Source organism: Dreissena polymorpha, chromosome 7, assembly GCF_020536995.1.
Source record: "Dreissena polymorpha isolate Duluth1 chromosome 7, UMN_Dpol_1.0, whole genome shotgun sequence".
Classification (NCBI taxonomy): Eukaryota; Metazoa; Mollusca; class Bivalvia; order Myida; family Dreissenidae; genus Dreissena; species Dreissena polymorpha.
This window is the reverse complement of record NC_068361.1, coordinates 24792549-24808685: the sequence shown is the minus strand read 5'-3', so window position 1 is coordinate 24808685 and position 16137 is coordinate 24792549. Positions and strand designations below refer to the sequence as shown.

Here is a 16137-nt window from a genome sequence, read left to right as displayed (position 1 = left end):
CAGCATGCAAATTTTAATGAATGCTCAAATGTTTGTCACAGTGAGGCTATGTGCAAAGTTCTCGCCATCTAAATTTAGGTCATATATAAAGGTCAAAGGGATTTCAGTTGATTACTGGTTGATCTTTCCTGCCTTGTTCATGTAGAAAGATGATTCCTTTATGATATTAATATAATAAGTTATGGAGAAAGTGTATAGTTGTTTGTTTGTGGTAATAGTTTAATATGCAACAACAATTTGATGCAATGCCCAGAAAGTGTTAGTTATGATGAAAGAGTGCGCGTGTGTGAACAGCTAAGTAGCTTTTATTTTCATTCAAGTTTGAGAAGCTATTGTTTGGTAAAAATGGAAAAAGTTACAGCAGAAGTCAAAAGGATCAAAATTCGAGTACTTCTTGAGGGAATTTCATGCATAGAGTGCTGTACAACATGTAAGTAGGGTTTTTTTCATAAACAACTGGTTATAAGAAGAGAAAAAGATAATGATGTTGGTGATGTTGGTGATGATGGTTATGATGATGATGGTGGTGGTGGTGGTGGTGGTGGTGGTGGTGGTGGTGGTGGTGGTGGTGGTGGTGATGATGATGATGATGATGAGGATGATGATGATGATGATGATGATGATGATGATGATGATGATGATGATGATGATGACACGGACTCTAGATGATAATATACGCTCCGTGATGATGATGATGATGATGATGATGATGATGATGATGATGATGATGATGATGATGATGATGATGATGATGATGATGATGATGATGATACATGTAGTGATGAAGATTATGCTCATGACTATGTTCAACAAATGCGTAATTATCACAATGTGTACATGAAAGGTATCGACGATTTCATTACATCCTTGTTAGAGCACGGAACGACAACTGTACAATACGTGGCAACAACCCGAACAGCAGGTTTGTATTTATAAGTCGACAACTATATTTACAGTCGTATATGCATTTAATGACAACATGGCAGAAAATAACGAAAACAAAGTTTGACAGTTCCAACGAAACCTAAATACAGGATTATTTCAATGAAACACCACATTTATTTTAAGCTGTGTTAACGTGTATTAGTGCAAAATAATGTCTTCCAGTGGTGTTATAACCTACATTTTAATAACGGCGACAATAATAATTATTTTATCTGAGCCAGGTAACGGAATGGATGCTTCAACAAAACTAAAATTAAAGTAAGTTTCGCCTGTGTTTTAATAGTGTATTAGGATAATAAGACAAGGATAATAATTTGCGTGATTTTAATAATGAAATACAATATACTTGATTTCCAAATAGCTAATGTTCAAAAGCTGTCTGTACATCTTGTGGTCGTTAATATTATCCTAATACACTGATTAAACTAGCCTCTAAACCTATAAGTTCGTGCACCTTAAATAATAAATTTCAATGGCATATCTTTCATGAAAGATCATTAGACAATAAATAAACGTGATATATACTTTATGATGTATCTTTTGTTTAACAAATAACGAGTGAAGTATGTTGGTTGACAGATAATAATAATGGAATTACGTACCTTTAAACATTCCTGTATATGGTAGTCTGCGTCACACAGAATTACCCTATAAGATCGTGCATCGTTTTTGATGACGTCACAGCGAGGCCCTGGGATGTGTTTATAAAAGCCGATATATGTTTTTGTGAATATGTGTTTATTTGTATTAAATATTTGTTGTTTTAGATGAATTTCGTGAATAAACTGTAATGAAAATAATGGTTTAAACAAAAACTGGTCTTCATAAAAACGAACGGTGATAACTGTTTTCAGAGGTCTAGATAAAGTGTATTTACTAATGGAAAAAAGCTAAATTAAATTCTATTCACAATGGGGGCATAAAAGGCTGTCACCCCTTCTAATGACAGTTGTTTTGTGACAAAATCCCAAATTGACGCAGTGAGAACTTTTATCGCAATAGGCCGGACACGATCTTAACGTATGGTCTCGTGTCAACATTTGGGGGAAAAATTTTCCGCATATACAGCATACTTTAATCGTATTGTAATGCAAAGTACAGAGTCCAAAATACAAATTATAGACGGGCCTTCAAGGGAAACTACTCTTACAACATTTTACGATCAAAACATTGACAAACATAGCCGTCTGGTGAAGGAAATGTGCAGATTTTAAACATTGTTTAGGCTATTTCTTTGGAACGAGGTCAGAAAAACAGACAATTTATATCATATTTATTGGGTTTTTTTCTCATGATTGTTGTCTTATCGGCTGTGGAAATTCTCGCGTTACAAAAGTGAACATTTTTCGGGTACGTGCGTTCGAATGTTGCTTAGAAGTTTACGTCATAAAAAAGTACATGATCTTATAGGGCTGCACGAAGTTATAGGAATAGAGGATAAACACTGAAAGAAAGAATAAACCAATGTTAGAGTGTGATACATCACACACAATAAATATGTGAGTATGATAAGGTCATGTCTTTTATTTGCAAGGATATTTTTACCACAGCATATAGACATTTTGAGTATTTTAAATAAAAAAAAACGTGGTCTCTAATTGGTTGTGTCTGTTATAGAACATTAGTATTGAGATCTCGGGGCAATTTCACTTTACCGGTACGTAAAAAAAGAACCAAAAAGCGTATCCTAACCCGCAACTCCTAACACTTTAACACCTAACTCAACACCTAACAAGGGTTTGTATCCTTTATATTTCCATAGTATCAGACCCCCGCTTTGTCGATAGTGGTAAACAACTCTGTACATGTACCGGTAAAGTGCAATCTAGCCGAGATCTCTAAACAATAAAGTAAATAAGTGTAGAGCGTGCAGTTAAACATATTAACAGTTAAATTATGTAGCAATTGCATTGTGACAATGTGTGTTTTACAACATAATGTACAAGCATCTAAAGTTTATAGGATTGGAACGATAGCTAGGCTAGTAGGGTTCCTTTCCTCAAATGTGAGTTGGGGTATTATTTGCAACAGATGAATGTGAGCTTTTAACAGAGACAATTGAATTTCCAACTTATTCTCTGTGATATATTATTAAAACTATCACATTCTAACACTGTTTAATTTTTGCGGCGTTTCCCTTTTGGGGAGATTTTTTTACTTACTCTCTAATTATTACATTTGTACATGTTTACACTATATTCATTGCTTTCTTTCATACTTAAGTATGTTTGACAAGATTAAATTAAAATAGAATTGAGATTTAATAATCATAAGGCACATCTTTCTTCTAAAAAATAAAAAAAAATTAAGTATTTTTTAGAGGGAATTTTTCCCGCCAAAAGGGGAAAAAAGTATACTTTTCAGGTGGGGGAATGCGGCTGAATTTCGGCCTTGAATTTTACAGATTGAGGGCCCTGTATTTAAAGTTTCTGAATTTCTATCAATATTAAATTACATGTAATAATTCATCAATTGACCTGCGCTTCCACTAGCTTTCAAAAACTGGAAGTTCTTGCTTCCAAGCTTTACATTTTCGACATCCAAGATGATATAGTTGGATGTCCCAATTTTATTTCAATGAATATTTTAGTAAACCCTACCATATGTGTTGATTGCTGAATACATACATGTACATGTTCCAACTCTATCCATAAGTTTACCCTATAATCCAGTATAATTATATTTTCATTATGTTCAAAACCAAAATATGACCAGTATTGACGCTAAGAATGTTTAAGAATTCTATCAACACAAACGTCCGCCATCTTACGCAATCCCATATGCAAATTGAATTGTTTGATTGGATAATTTCCATTATAATTTCCATTGAACATTTGTAAGTTAAGTTACCAGATGTGCGAGCATCCAGCACTGTTAATAATTTGGTTATAACTACCAATCCAGTAGTGACTTTAAAATAATGTATTATTCGTAAATTGACGTCTTTTTGTTATTGTTTCAATGCAATGCTCCAGCTAGGCCTAAATGGAAGGGCACCCCGTCCTGACTTTCCAAAGCTCCACCCTGCCCTTCCGAGGCCCGGCCCTGCCCTTTACTGTTTAATTACCTTTGGATATTATGTAAATTTTTAAACTGTGATTCTCTTTTTATTAATCTGAGATAAATGCTTACTCAGGGAATTTCATGACCGCTGTCTATCAAAAATAATAGTCGCCAGTTAACACTGCCCTGATACGCATTCTCCTTAATACCGTTTGGATGCTGAACAGCACAGTTTGGCTACTGGAAAGTTACATGTACCAAAGAATTTCTCTTTGTGGCTCAGTGTCAGCATACATGGCTGTGTATAAATGTGACTTTATTATTCGATGCTCAGATATCTTTTATCAGTGGATGATCTAATACCCAATGGCTCTTTAATGGTGATTAAGCGCGGAGTTAACAGGTGAATGACCAGATTTACTGTTGTGATTTGTGCGTCCCATGTATGATGTATTAGAAAACATTAAAAAGGTGGATAATCGAAAGTGCAAGTGACTTCCACCATTTGTAAAGCAGGCGTATGATTGCCTTTTCGGGCGTAATTTAACTGAAGCACTGACTGACTCTTGTAATGAAGCTGTTGTTCAATTATTATTTTACAGAACAAAGTACATGTATAACTGTTTTTAATATCTCTCAGACTGGTACGATTTAGAGCATGATAAAAGAAGGTCAGACAATAATATATTTATATCCCTTTTGGAGACTACTGAAACATACTTTTCCAAATATTAGGGATGGAAATTAGTGGTTGCCCCTGAGTCCAGGTTTGTAGCTTTTATCCTGGACACCTGAAATTCAAAAGTTGGTAGTCTGGCCAGGCAACTAGCTTTTTATGCCCCCCAGATCGAATGATTGGGGGTATATTGTTTTTGGCCTGTCTGTCTGTCATTGTATGAGTCTGTCTGTCTGTCACAAACTTTAACCTTGGTTAAACTTTTGCAATAACTTTTGCAATATTGAAGATAGCAACTTGATATTTGGCTTGCATGTGTATCTCATGGAGCTGCATGTGTATCTCATGGAGCTGCACATTTTGAGTTTTAAAAGGTCAAGGTCGTCCTTTAAGGTCAAAGTTTTAAAAAATCAAAGCTGCGCAGTAGGGGGCATTGTGCTTCTGACAAACACATCTCTTGTTATTTAAGCTTGAAACAATTCATTGCAATAAAATATTAAATAAGAAATGGTGCGGCAGAGGCCAACGCGATCCCCACGCCGCATGTTTGACCCAGGGGTGCCCCAGGGTTGGTAATGGGGTAATGCATAGTTGAGATTAACCGTATTGTCATAAGAGAGGTTCAGTATCAATTTGAAGTGAATCAGTGTACAAATGAAGAAATTATAGTAAAATGCAATTTTGGGTGGGCGTGGCCTATGTGGGTGGGCTGCCCAGGGTTGGTAATAAGGCCATGCATAGCTGAGGTTGACTGTATTGTCATAAGAGAGGTTCAGTATCAATTTGAAGTGAATCGGTGTAGAAATGAAGAAATTATAGTAAAAGGCAATTTTGGGTGGGCGTGGCCTATGTGGGCGGGGCGTCCCAGGGTTGGTAATGGGGCCATGCATAGTTGAGATTGACCGTATTGTCATAAGAGAGGTTCAGTATCAATTTGACAATCGGTGTAGAAATTAAGAAATTATAGTAAAATAACCTAAAAAAATGAGTGAAAATCTCTGACCCGGCCCCACCCCAGCCCCAATAACTTTTGACCCAGGGGTCAGATCAAAATTCTGAATAGTGCACCGTCGCACATATGCTCATAGCTACCATGTGTGTAAGTTTCAAGGTTCTAGTGCTTATAGTGTAGGAGATAATAGTGGCCATGACGACCGGACAGACAGACAGACGGCGGAGATAACCACAATATCCCCACGCTTTTCAAAAAGCGTGTGGATAATAAAAATTGGCGATTAAATAATTTGTTTAATAATGTTAAATTATTAAGGCAGAGGAAATGATTCACCCTAGACTCATATTAAGACATTAAACAGAGAGGAGTAGTGTTAGAAATGTTGTTGTTTCATTATCTTTTATTTAAAGAAAGTATTAGATAAGCATGACACTACATGTACATGGTACTGGGCTCGTGAGTCTTTTGCTGGTCAGCCAAAATACTAAAGATGGTTGTCTTTGTGGGCAGCCAATTGTGAAACGTTAGTTTGCATCCCTGCAAAATACTAAAGATGGTTGTCTTTGTGGGCAGCCAATTGTGAAACGTTAGTTTGCATCCCTGAATATAGCTATGCTGATGATTTTTGTTTACTAACTAACATTCAGTGATAAACTACAGAATTATTTTGGTTTGAATTCTTTTTGTTTTGTTTTTGTTATGTTTGGGTGAAATGTCACTCAGAGATATATTGAACTACTTTTTATGTACTTTTGGGAAAGTATGTAAATTGCCTAATAGTCGCTTTATTGTATTATGATAAAATGTTAAATAATAGAAATGAAAAACTTGAAATGAATGATCTTTTTCAGAGAAAAGGTGGTTGAGATGTTTAACCATGCTTATGGGTCATATATGGTGAGTGTAAACACTAACAACTTATTTTATTTAGACATTATTGTACATGCTAAATATTAAATGATGTTTATTATATGTTACAATTGAAATAAAAGTAATAATAATAATCAAACAGGTTGTCTATATAAACATTTAAATAAATGCCCTATCACATTGTTTTGAGAAAACACTAAAACATTATAATTGTATATACATGGCTATAATTCTTAATAAGATTACATAGAAATTCTTTATTGAAATAAACGTTCTTTCAAAGAAGTTTTCTTGGCCCTGGTGACTTCAAAATAACAAGGTTAAACCCTTCCACACAACCAAACTTCAAAAATCATAGTTTGGAAGTTTGAACTTCCAATTTTAAATAAAAAAAGAAGCCCTGGATTCATGTTGCCAACCTGTAAACAAACCCTTTCAAATGCCTGTTTTCAGAAAGCTAAGTATATCCATTCCCTTCTTTCAGAAAAATGCGTTCCCTGCTGATGAATTGATGCCTCTGAGTTGCAAGGGCCGCTACAGGGGGTCAGAGGTGAATAGAGGGGATATTGATGACTCCCTAGGAAAGTAAGTTGTTAATGAATAACAAATCAATCATTGACCTGCAATAAGTTTGTAAGCTTTGAAATCAATAAGAAATCAATAAAAGTTTACTAGATATCATTCTCATGTTTTTCTTACCTTGTTTGCTTCTTTGTGATAAAAGTACTTTCATATTAATTATTGATTTATTTATAATAACCTGCTCAATTGATAAAATTAAAGTTGTTTATTAAATGCTAAGTGATTACATATTGAATGCAAAAGCTATGAAAATATTGATATTCTCACTTTACTGGGAAAAATATTTTGTATTGTCCCGAAAGTAATCAAAAATGAGTCGTGTTCTTAGAAAACTGGGCATAATGCATGTGCGTGAATCGTCATCCCAGATTAGCCTGTGCAGTCCACACAGGCTAATCAGGGACGACACTTTCCGCTTTTATGACATTTTTCGTTAAAATGAAGTCTCTTCTTAGCAACAATCCAATTTAGGCGGAAAATGTCGCCCCTGATTAGCCTGTGCGGACTGCACATGCTAATCTGGGACAACACTTTGCGCACATGCATTATTCCCAGTTTTCTCAGAACACGACTCAAATCCTCTATATAATGCTCATGAGCCAAACTCATTTGTGACATCTTTACTTTCAGTTTTTCTCTGACGTTAATCGACAGTCTTGATACTATAGCAGTAAGTTCACTTTATATTACAAAGACCCTTAACCACTCAGATACGTATTTTGAAGCATTTGTAGTCCCATAGAAAGTTAAATTTAAATAAAGTCCTTCCTTACTAGATCCAAGTTTTTAAGGCTTCATTTCCAACCCCATACTGATGAGCAGCAAACAGCATAAAACCTAAACAGACTACGAGTTACTTGCGGGCTGTTCTGGTTTTATGCTGTTTGCACATAGCCATTTACACTTTGCAATTGAGTGGGAAAGGATTAATATTGTATAGACTTTTCACTTGTCTTCCAATATTCTATTTAGGCACATTAACATACCATTATTACAATGTACATGTATATGATTACTTGTTTTTTTTTTAATTTAGAGTGGATAATGTTAAGCGTAGTTAAATGAGCGTTTTTCATCTGCATATTCTTAATTTGTACACTTTTTAAATGTGTTTTATACAAGATTACAAGAACAATAACATATATTTGTTTGTTATTTTCAGTTACTTGGAGACATAAATGAGTTTGACAAAGCAGTGAAGCTTGTAATATCCCATTCAAAGTTTGATACAAATGTGGTTGTATCCGTGTTTGAAACCAACATTCGAGTTCTTGGGTAAGATTGCTAATTTAAGTTCACATTATAGTCAAATGTGATACTTATTGCTTTAACCACAGCAAAACTGTCCTATGGTTATTTCAAAATACCTTCTTTGGAATTGTATTTTTTTTTAACAGTTTTTATGTGCAGAATGTTACGAAATACATGTGTAGAAATCTAAAATATTTTATGAAATGCTAGTAAACTTTGTGAAATGTTAGCAGCCACTCAAAAATATTAGTTTCTGATGGCTGTATTGTTTACATGTAGCCAATTAATTGAATGTCAATTTATTGTATTCTCAGAACTAAATAATCTGAATAAAAGCAATATGGTTAGAAGTACATTGTTATTGCATTGCATTACCATTTGCAACAGTGCATGTAAGCCCTGATTTGATCCATCAAGAAAGCTAAAAAAATCTAGAAATGTTGATAAAATCTTCTTTAAACTGTGTGTGACTCCACTGTTTGCTGGCGACATATTGTGTTTGTCATCAGAGAAAGTGGTTAAGTGAAGGCAGCATTTGGTGCCGTTTTAACTGAGAAAACTGCTGCACTGCTTATCTGCTAAATCCTCTATGTACACTAATACAGTAATCTGTTCTAGCCTGAACATTCAATGTGACCCAAAAAGTACATTTAGATATTTATTATACAACATTGATCTTTATGTGTCTGTATGCAAATGTATGGGCTGCACTCTGTGAAAAGGGGGTTTAATGCATGTGCATATAGTGTCTTCCCAGATAAGACTGTGCAGTCTGCACAGGCTAATCAGAAAAGATACTTTTCCCCTTAACTTGATTTTTGCTTAGAAGAGACTACACTGGCTAATGTGGGACAACACTTAACACTCCTGCATTAACCCTTTCAGTGCGGGAACCGAATTTTAAAGGCCTTTGCAAACAGTTTGGATCCAGATGAGACGCCACAGAACGTGGCGTCTCATCAGGATCCAAACTGTTTGCTATTCTGATAGTATTCTTTGAAAAAAATCGAAGAAAATGCTAATTTTAGAAATTCAGCAGATGACATTTTAGCAGACGACAAATTTCCCAGCAAGCAAAGGGTTAAACCCCTTTTTCAAAGAGCATGGCCCATATATTCAATTTATGGCTGTTGAATATATCTGCTGTGTGTCTATTGTATTCCAGTAACAACTGTGTAAATTAACGCACAACGTAAATGCCTCTTCAGTATTGTAATTCTTCTTTATTTTATAATCAATATCTAAACCTTTACAGATACTTGAAAAACCTAGATTTTACTTTAAACGCTACATCATACATGTATTCTGTTAATAAATCTTTTCATGTTAAATGTTATTTTATAATCAAGATATCTTCTTCACACTTCAACCAATATCAGAGATTTTTAGTTTTATAATTGGCCTGGGGTCACATCCAAATCAAGATCTTAACCGAAGTTATGGTTGCATATAAACAGATACAAATTGTTGAAATTAAACTTGTGTTTATACAACTTAAACACAATGGAAGAGCAATATTTTGTTGAATCTGTACCAGCTATTTTGCATGTTTTATAATTTTACCAAATTGTCCGAAGTGTTTACAAAAGATGAATCCGTATTATATTGAGTCTGTTTTTTCCCAAACTCTGCTGTAATTAGTTTAAAATAATAGAAATGTAATTGTGCTGAGCATGCTGTTCGAAATGGATGAAGTTTTACTCAGAATTCTTTGTTGAATGTCACATTTAAACCTTTACCACTTAGATACGTATTTTGATGCATTTTTAGTGCCATAGAAAGACCTTTTTTTACTCAATTCAAGTTTTAAAGGCTTCGTTTCCAACTCTTAGATCTTGATGAGTAGCAAACAGCTTGAAACCTGAACAGACTGCGAGTTACTCGAAGGCTGTTCTGGTGTTATGCATTTTGCACATAGCCATTTTCACTTTGCGTCAGAGCCGGCTAATGGCCAACTTAAGAATGTTGAATTATTGATTTATAACTTATTAATGAGCAAACTGCTGCTAACTGTCGGGTGAACAAAGGAACTTAATTATTCAAGCATGTTCAATGGAATGAACAAAATACACGCTGGAAAACTGTCAATGAATTATGATGCTTTCCAGTTTATTTTAAATTGTGCCTGAAACCAATCGTTCAATCCCCTGTAAGTTAATTATTGATAACAACCACCGAGTATGAATGAATGTTTTGTAAAGTTGCCAGGAATTGCAGTTTGATGTTTGCCTTAGGCAAATTGGTGTTACATGTTCAAAGTTGTAAACATGCAAAACACAGTGTTAGATAGACATTTATTACACTTGAGGATATTTGTTTAAAATATAAATAGTCTGTAAGCTTACTGCAGTCAAACAAACTGCTTTAGTATTTTACTAAGAAATGTCTTGGACAATATTAAGATTGAATAATCATATATATCTGATATGAATAGTTCCTTGAAAATTTCCTGTTTAACTCCCCTGAGAATAAAGTGCTCATGGTGAGCTATTGTATATCGGCCCATATTCACCAATCCATTCTTAGACTTGAGAATAAAAAATTAACTCAGAACCAAGAAAAATATGTCCAGGATTTGAATTTATACATACAGGCTACCTCTAGTAATTATGTAATTAAGAAAATGTTCTACATGAAGAATGGTGTAGTCAGAGGTGGTAAAGCCCAAGTTTGACTCAAAATTAGAGCAAATATTGAATATTCAAATGAAAAAGATATTCTTTATTTTTAGAATTTAGTCTTAGAATAGTTTAGTGAATACGGCCCCTGGTTCCTGTGGGGAACTGGTCTTCGTGTTTCGTATGTTGTCAACAATTTTCTACACAAACACTATCCTCCTTAACGGTTTTGCAAATTTCATGAAAGTTCACGGGAACAATCCTTGGGTCACCCTCTTTCAAAGATGTACAAATTGTTTTGGTCCGCAGCATTTGTTATCTTGTATTTGTCTTGTAATATCATAGGGTGGTCCACTATCAAGTTTTCCCAATCAGGGACGATATTTTTGGCCTAAATTGGAATTTGCTAAAAAGAGACTCCCTTTTCACTAAAAACACAATAACAGCTGAATGTGTCATCCCTGACTAGCCTGTGCAGCTTGCACAGTCTAATCTGGGACAACACTTTAAGCACATGCATTAAGCCCTGTTTTCTCAAAGCACAACACATATAATGATATTTTACAGAGGGTTGCTTGGAGGCCATGTTCTAGCTATATACCTACGGAAACGTAAGCTCGGTATGGAGTGGTACAAAGACGAACTTCTAGGGATGGCAAAGGATATCGGCACACGTCTTCTACCAGCGTTCAACACCACCACTGGCATTCCTTACCCACGGGTGGGTTGGTTTCCCTTGCCTGTGTCTTACACATTTGAGTTATCCACACTCCCATACCCAACCTGGAAGTTTTATTTATTTGCCTAACACTATACTTTTAATACCATTAATTTTACCTCATAACAATATATTATTGCTAGTCCCTGTGCTTGAAAAAATAACTAAATCTTTAAAAAAATGCATATTTTTATGAAGTTTATATTTAGGTGATAATTAAGGAGGTGGTGGTAATTGGGCCAAATTTTCCCCTCAAAATGGCTAAACACATGCCGCGAAGGACATTAAGTTGTTTCAATCGATGATAAGAATATTTAATGACTCAGTGATACGTGTACATTTACCTTGTTCCACATCATTACACATGCATGTTGTACGAAAGTAGTATCAAATTATCAAGATTTTTTCCACCATTCAGATAAACTTAAAACACGGTATAGAGCCTAATATAGCCCAGAACTATCGCGACACGTGCACAGCCTGTGCTGGGACCATGATCCTTGAGTTTGCAGCTCTGAGCAGGCTTACAGGCGACCCAGTGTTTGAGGTACAGTTTCTATTAGAACTATTCTTGTTTTCAGTGTCTTTAAATTAATGTCGTTTTCTTTCATTCATGCTGTAAAACAGATGCTCTTTATTCATTTAATTATTTATAATTTGACTAAGGCTTTAAATGATTTTAAGGATACATGATTTACAGGCTTTACATGAACCGAATGCTTTAGTATGCACATTTATGTATAACTGTTAAATAGCATATGAGCTGTGTTCTAGAAAAAAACTTTTCAACCCTTTACCACTTAGATACGTATTTTAACGCATTTGAAGTCCCTTAGAAAGTAACATTTAATTAAAGACCTTTCTTACTAGATTCAAGTTTTTATGGCATCAGATCCAACACTTAGGTACTGATGAGCAGAAAATAGCATAAAACCTGCACAGACTGCGAGTTACTCGCAGGAGTTACTCGCAGGCTGTTCTTGTTTTATGCTGTTTGCACATAGCCATTTTCACTTTGCTTTTGAGTGGGAGAGGGTAAATGCTGCATTGCATGTGTGTAAAGTGTTGTCCCAGATTAGCTTGTGCAGTTGGCTAATAAGAGACGACTCTTTATGCTTTAATGGAAATAATTTATCTAGCGGAAGTCTCTTCTAAAAGAAAATTCAGTCTAAGCAGAAGGTCTCCTTCCTGAAAAGCCTGTGTGGACTGCACAGGCTAATCTTGGACAATACATAATGCACATGCATAAAGAACAGTTTTCCAATAGTGCAGCTCATCTTTATGTTCAATATTTGATTAAAACAGTAACTTAAATCTGTTTTCAGGGCTACTCAATATTTCCCTACAAAGCACAGTTAATAGTTAATTTGATTTTTTACAAGAAAAATGTTTTCTCACACTTCTGACAAGCCACCATTGTCATTTCAAAAAGGAAATATGATTTATATGATTTCCTCTCCCATTGTCATGTTTTTTAAAACCAATATTTTGCATCAGATACAACTTTTTGTGGATTTTCTTTGGTCTTCCCAAACTAGAAATTTTCAACCAACAATTATGTACATCAAGAAATATATAAAAGTACTTAATACAAGATCTAAGGTTTGGGAAAACTGGGCTTTATGCATGTGGGTAAAGTGCCGCCCCAGATTGGCCTGTGCAGTCCACACAGGCTTATCACGGGTGTCCACAGCTTCAACTGGACTTTTTACTGAAGGAGTGACTTGGTTTAATCGGAAAAATACCATAATAGCGGAAAGTGATGCTCTAATTAGCCTGTGCAGACTGCACATGCTAAGCTGTGACAACACTATGCATGTGCATTGAGCCTAGTTTTCCTACAGCAAGTCTCAAAGGATGATCATGAAACACATACTGGTCTTTAGAGTCAATTTATTTAGATGACATCAATTTTTTGAAAATTTGTAAAATCAGGTGCATTCTTTTGATCTTCAATTCGTAGATGGGTTTATAATGTCTGATGTCAGACTTTGAACAGCAATTTTTTTTCGCCCAATTCGGAAAAGTACAGGTACCAGCCTAATTGGGAAAAATGTGTGCGAAAACCCCTACAATTGGGAAAATTCGCGTCTTGAAGTGTTGTCAAGTTGTCAATATTATATTTACTTCAAGCCATAGAGCTGCATAAGGAAACTAACTAAATGTTGCATTTTAGTTATTAAAACAAATAAAAAAGTAAAAACATTTTTGTTGGAAACCTTCCATTGGGAATTTTTTGTGTCAGCAATTGAGAAATTTATAGTATTTTCCTAATTGGAAAAGTGCCAGTTTATTAAGAAAAAAAATCGCTGTTAACCCTTTCAGCGCTGGAACCAAAATTTGAAGGCCTTTGCAAACAGTTTGGATCCAGATGAGACGCCACAGAACGTGGCGTCTCATCAGGATCCAAACTGTTTGCTATTCTGATAGTATTCTTTGGAAAAAAAAAAGAAGAAAATGCTAATTTTAGAAATTCAGCAGAGGACATTTTAGCAGACGACAAATTTCCCAGCATGCAAAGGATTAATGGTTTTCCTATAGAGAGGCTCATATACATGTATTGTGTGTTGTGCAGGAGAAGGCCCACAGGGCCATGGACTACCTGTGGAACCAGAGACATCGCAGCAGTGACCTGGTCGGCACGGTGATCAACATTCACAACGGAGACTGGATACGCAGAGGTTTGCTGTGAAAGGATGTTGTTGTTTTTTATTGTGCAACTGATTTTTTGAGGGCTCAAACGGATAAAGAAAATTGTTTGGTTAGGTGTGTACAGTGTATGTGTTAAATTAAAAAAAAACTGTTTGGAATTTTAGACTGGTTTGGATCAGGATTTAAATAAATTTATGCAAAAGCTTTGTCCCAGATCCAAAGGTAAATGTTTGACCAATGATTTAGGTTTGGTTTAGGTACCTGCTTGAGCCCTTGATTTTACTCTTGCAAATAATTTTTGAGAGAGGTTATATTTGAGTATTTTAGTTATGTTGTAAAATGTGTAGTTCATTTTTACTGAATATTGGTGCTCATAAAATACTCATTTTGGTACAGACTTAGAAAATTATTTTTTAATGCAGTAATTATTGTTTTATACCTGACACATATAGGGTCAGAAATGGTAAGGGTTGAAACACACAAAAAGAAGTAAAACAGTGTAATATGTTGTTTTCCTTACAATTGTAAAAATTGTTCTAAGATCAGTCAAGAGTGTGAATAATTTTTGATGAAGGTTTAATTAAAATTTAAAAGCTGCAATTATTATGCAGAGAATGAACAAGTTGACATGTACGATTCTAATATGTGGTTGTTATGTTGTTTTACAGAGAGTGGAGTGGGTGCTGGCATTGACTCTTACTGTAATGTTGTTTTACAGAGAGTGGAGTGGGTGCTGGCATTGACTCTTACTATGAATACGTGCTTAAGGCGTACATACTGCTTGGCGACGATACCTACCTAACTAGATTCAACAAGGTATGCACTACCTCACTAAACTTAAAATGTTACATGTACCTCAAAAAGTATTCCTGCCATAGGGATAAAACATGACAAACATATTTATCTGTAATTGATGTACACTTATAATGATGTACACTTACAGTAAACTTATTCAACTAAATGAACATGACAAACATGTTCACCTGTAAGTAATGTACACTAATAATGATGTACACTTAAGTTAACTTATTTGCCTACATAATGTAAAGTAAACTGGAGTTATGCCCTTTTTATCCCCTGCCGAAGGCGGATGGATATAAAATAACGTTGTCTGTCTGTCCATCTGTCACAAAATTAATTTTTGGCGAGGAATATCAATTCAATGAATTTGTTTGGTTAGAATAAATATGTGTGTTGTACTTCATGCATGTATTTCCTGTTTCAGCACTATGATGCAGTGAAAAAGTACATTAGCCAGGGTCCCCGCTTCATTGACGTGCACATGCATCGGCCCCAGTCTGTATCCAGGAACTTCATGGATGCTTTGCTGGCCTTCTGGCCTGGCCTGCAGGTAACTGGGTGGTATTTATTATAATTTCACATGTTAAAGGGTGACTTTATTGTAATGTCTGGTGTAAAAACGTGATATCAAGGCTAATTTCACATGTTAAAGGGTGATTTAGGTGTTAAAGAGTAATATATTAATGCTAATTTCAGATATTAAAGGGTGATATTTGTATGTTCATTTCAAGTGTTAAAGGAGGGTATCCATGCTAATTTCAGTTTTTAAACAACAACATCTATGATAATTTAAGGTGTTAAAGGGTGATATTCAAGCCCATTTTCGGTGTAAAAGAGCTTATGTCCATTCTTATTTAAGGTGCTAAGGTCATATTTATGATTGCAGGTGTCAGGGAGTGCTATCACTTATTTGGAACTTTGCAAGGGTGATATCCATGTTAATGTCAGGTGTTCAAGAGTGATATCCATGCTAATTGCAAGTGTTAAAAAGTGATATCCATGTTAATTTCAGGTGTTACATAATTATATCCATGTGTATTTCAAAGTGATATCTATACTTATTTCA

The 16137-nt window shown here is 35.0% G+C and overlaps 1 protein-coding gene across 2 annotated transcripts in view; it reads left to right on the top strand.

The window, feature by feature from the left end:
• Positions 1-954: 954 nt before the first annotated feature.
• The window catches only part of LOC127838699 (ER degradation-enhancing alpha-mannosidase-like protein 3), a 38539-nt gene continuing 23356 nt past the window's right edge, over positions 955-16137 (top strand). For both annotated transcript variants that reach the window (XM_052366598.1, XM_052366599.1), the window contains exons 1-10: positions 955-1203; positions 6431-6476; positions 6934-7034; positions 7662-7701; positions 8194-8306; positions 11468-11621; positions 12037-12165; positions 14194-14299; positions 14989-15086; positions 15496-15621. In XM_052366598.1, coding sequence (XP_052222558.1) covers positions 1097-1203; positions 6431-6476; positions 6934-7034; positions 7662-7701; positions 8194-8306; positions 11468-11621; positions 12037-12165; positions 14194-14299; positions 14989-15086; positions 15496-15621 — 1020 coding nt within the window. In that variant the 5' untranslated portion in view covers positions 955-1096. The remainder of the gene's footprint in view (positions 1204-6430; positions 6477-6933; positions 7035-7661; positions 7702-8193; positions 8307-11467; positions 11622-12036; positions 12166-14193; positions 14300-14988; positions 15087-15495; positions 15622-16137) is intronic.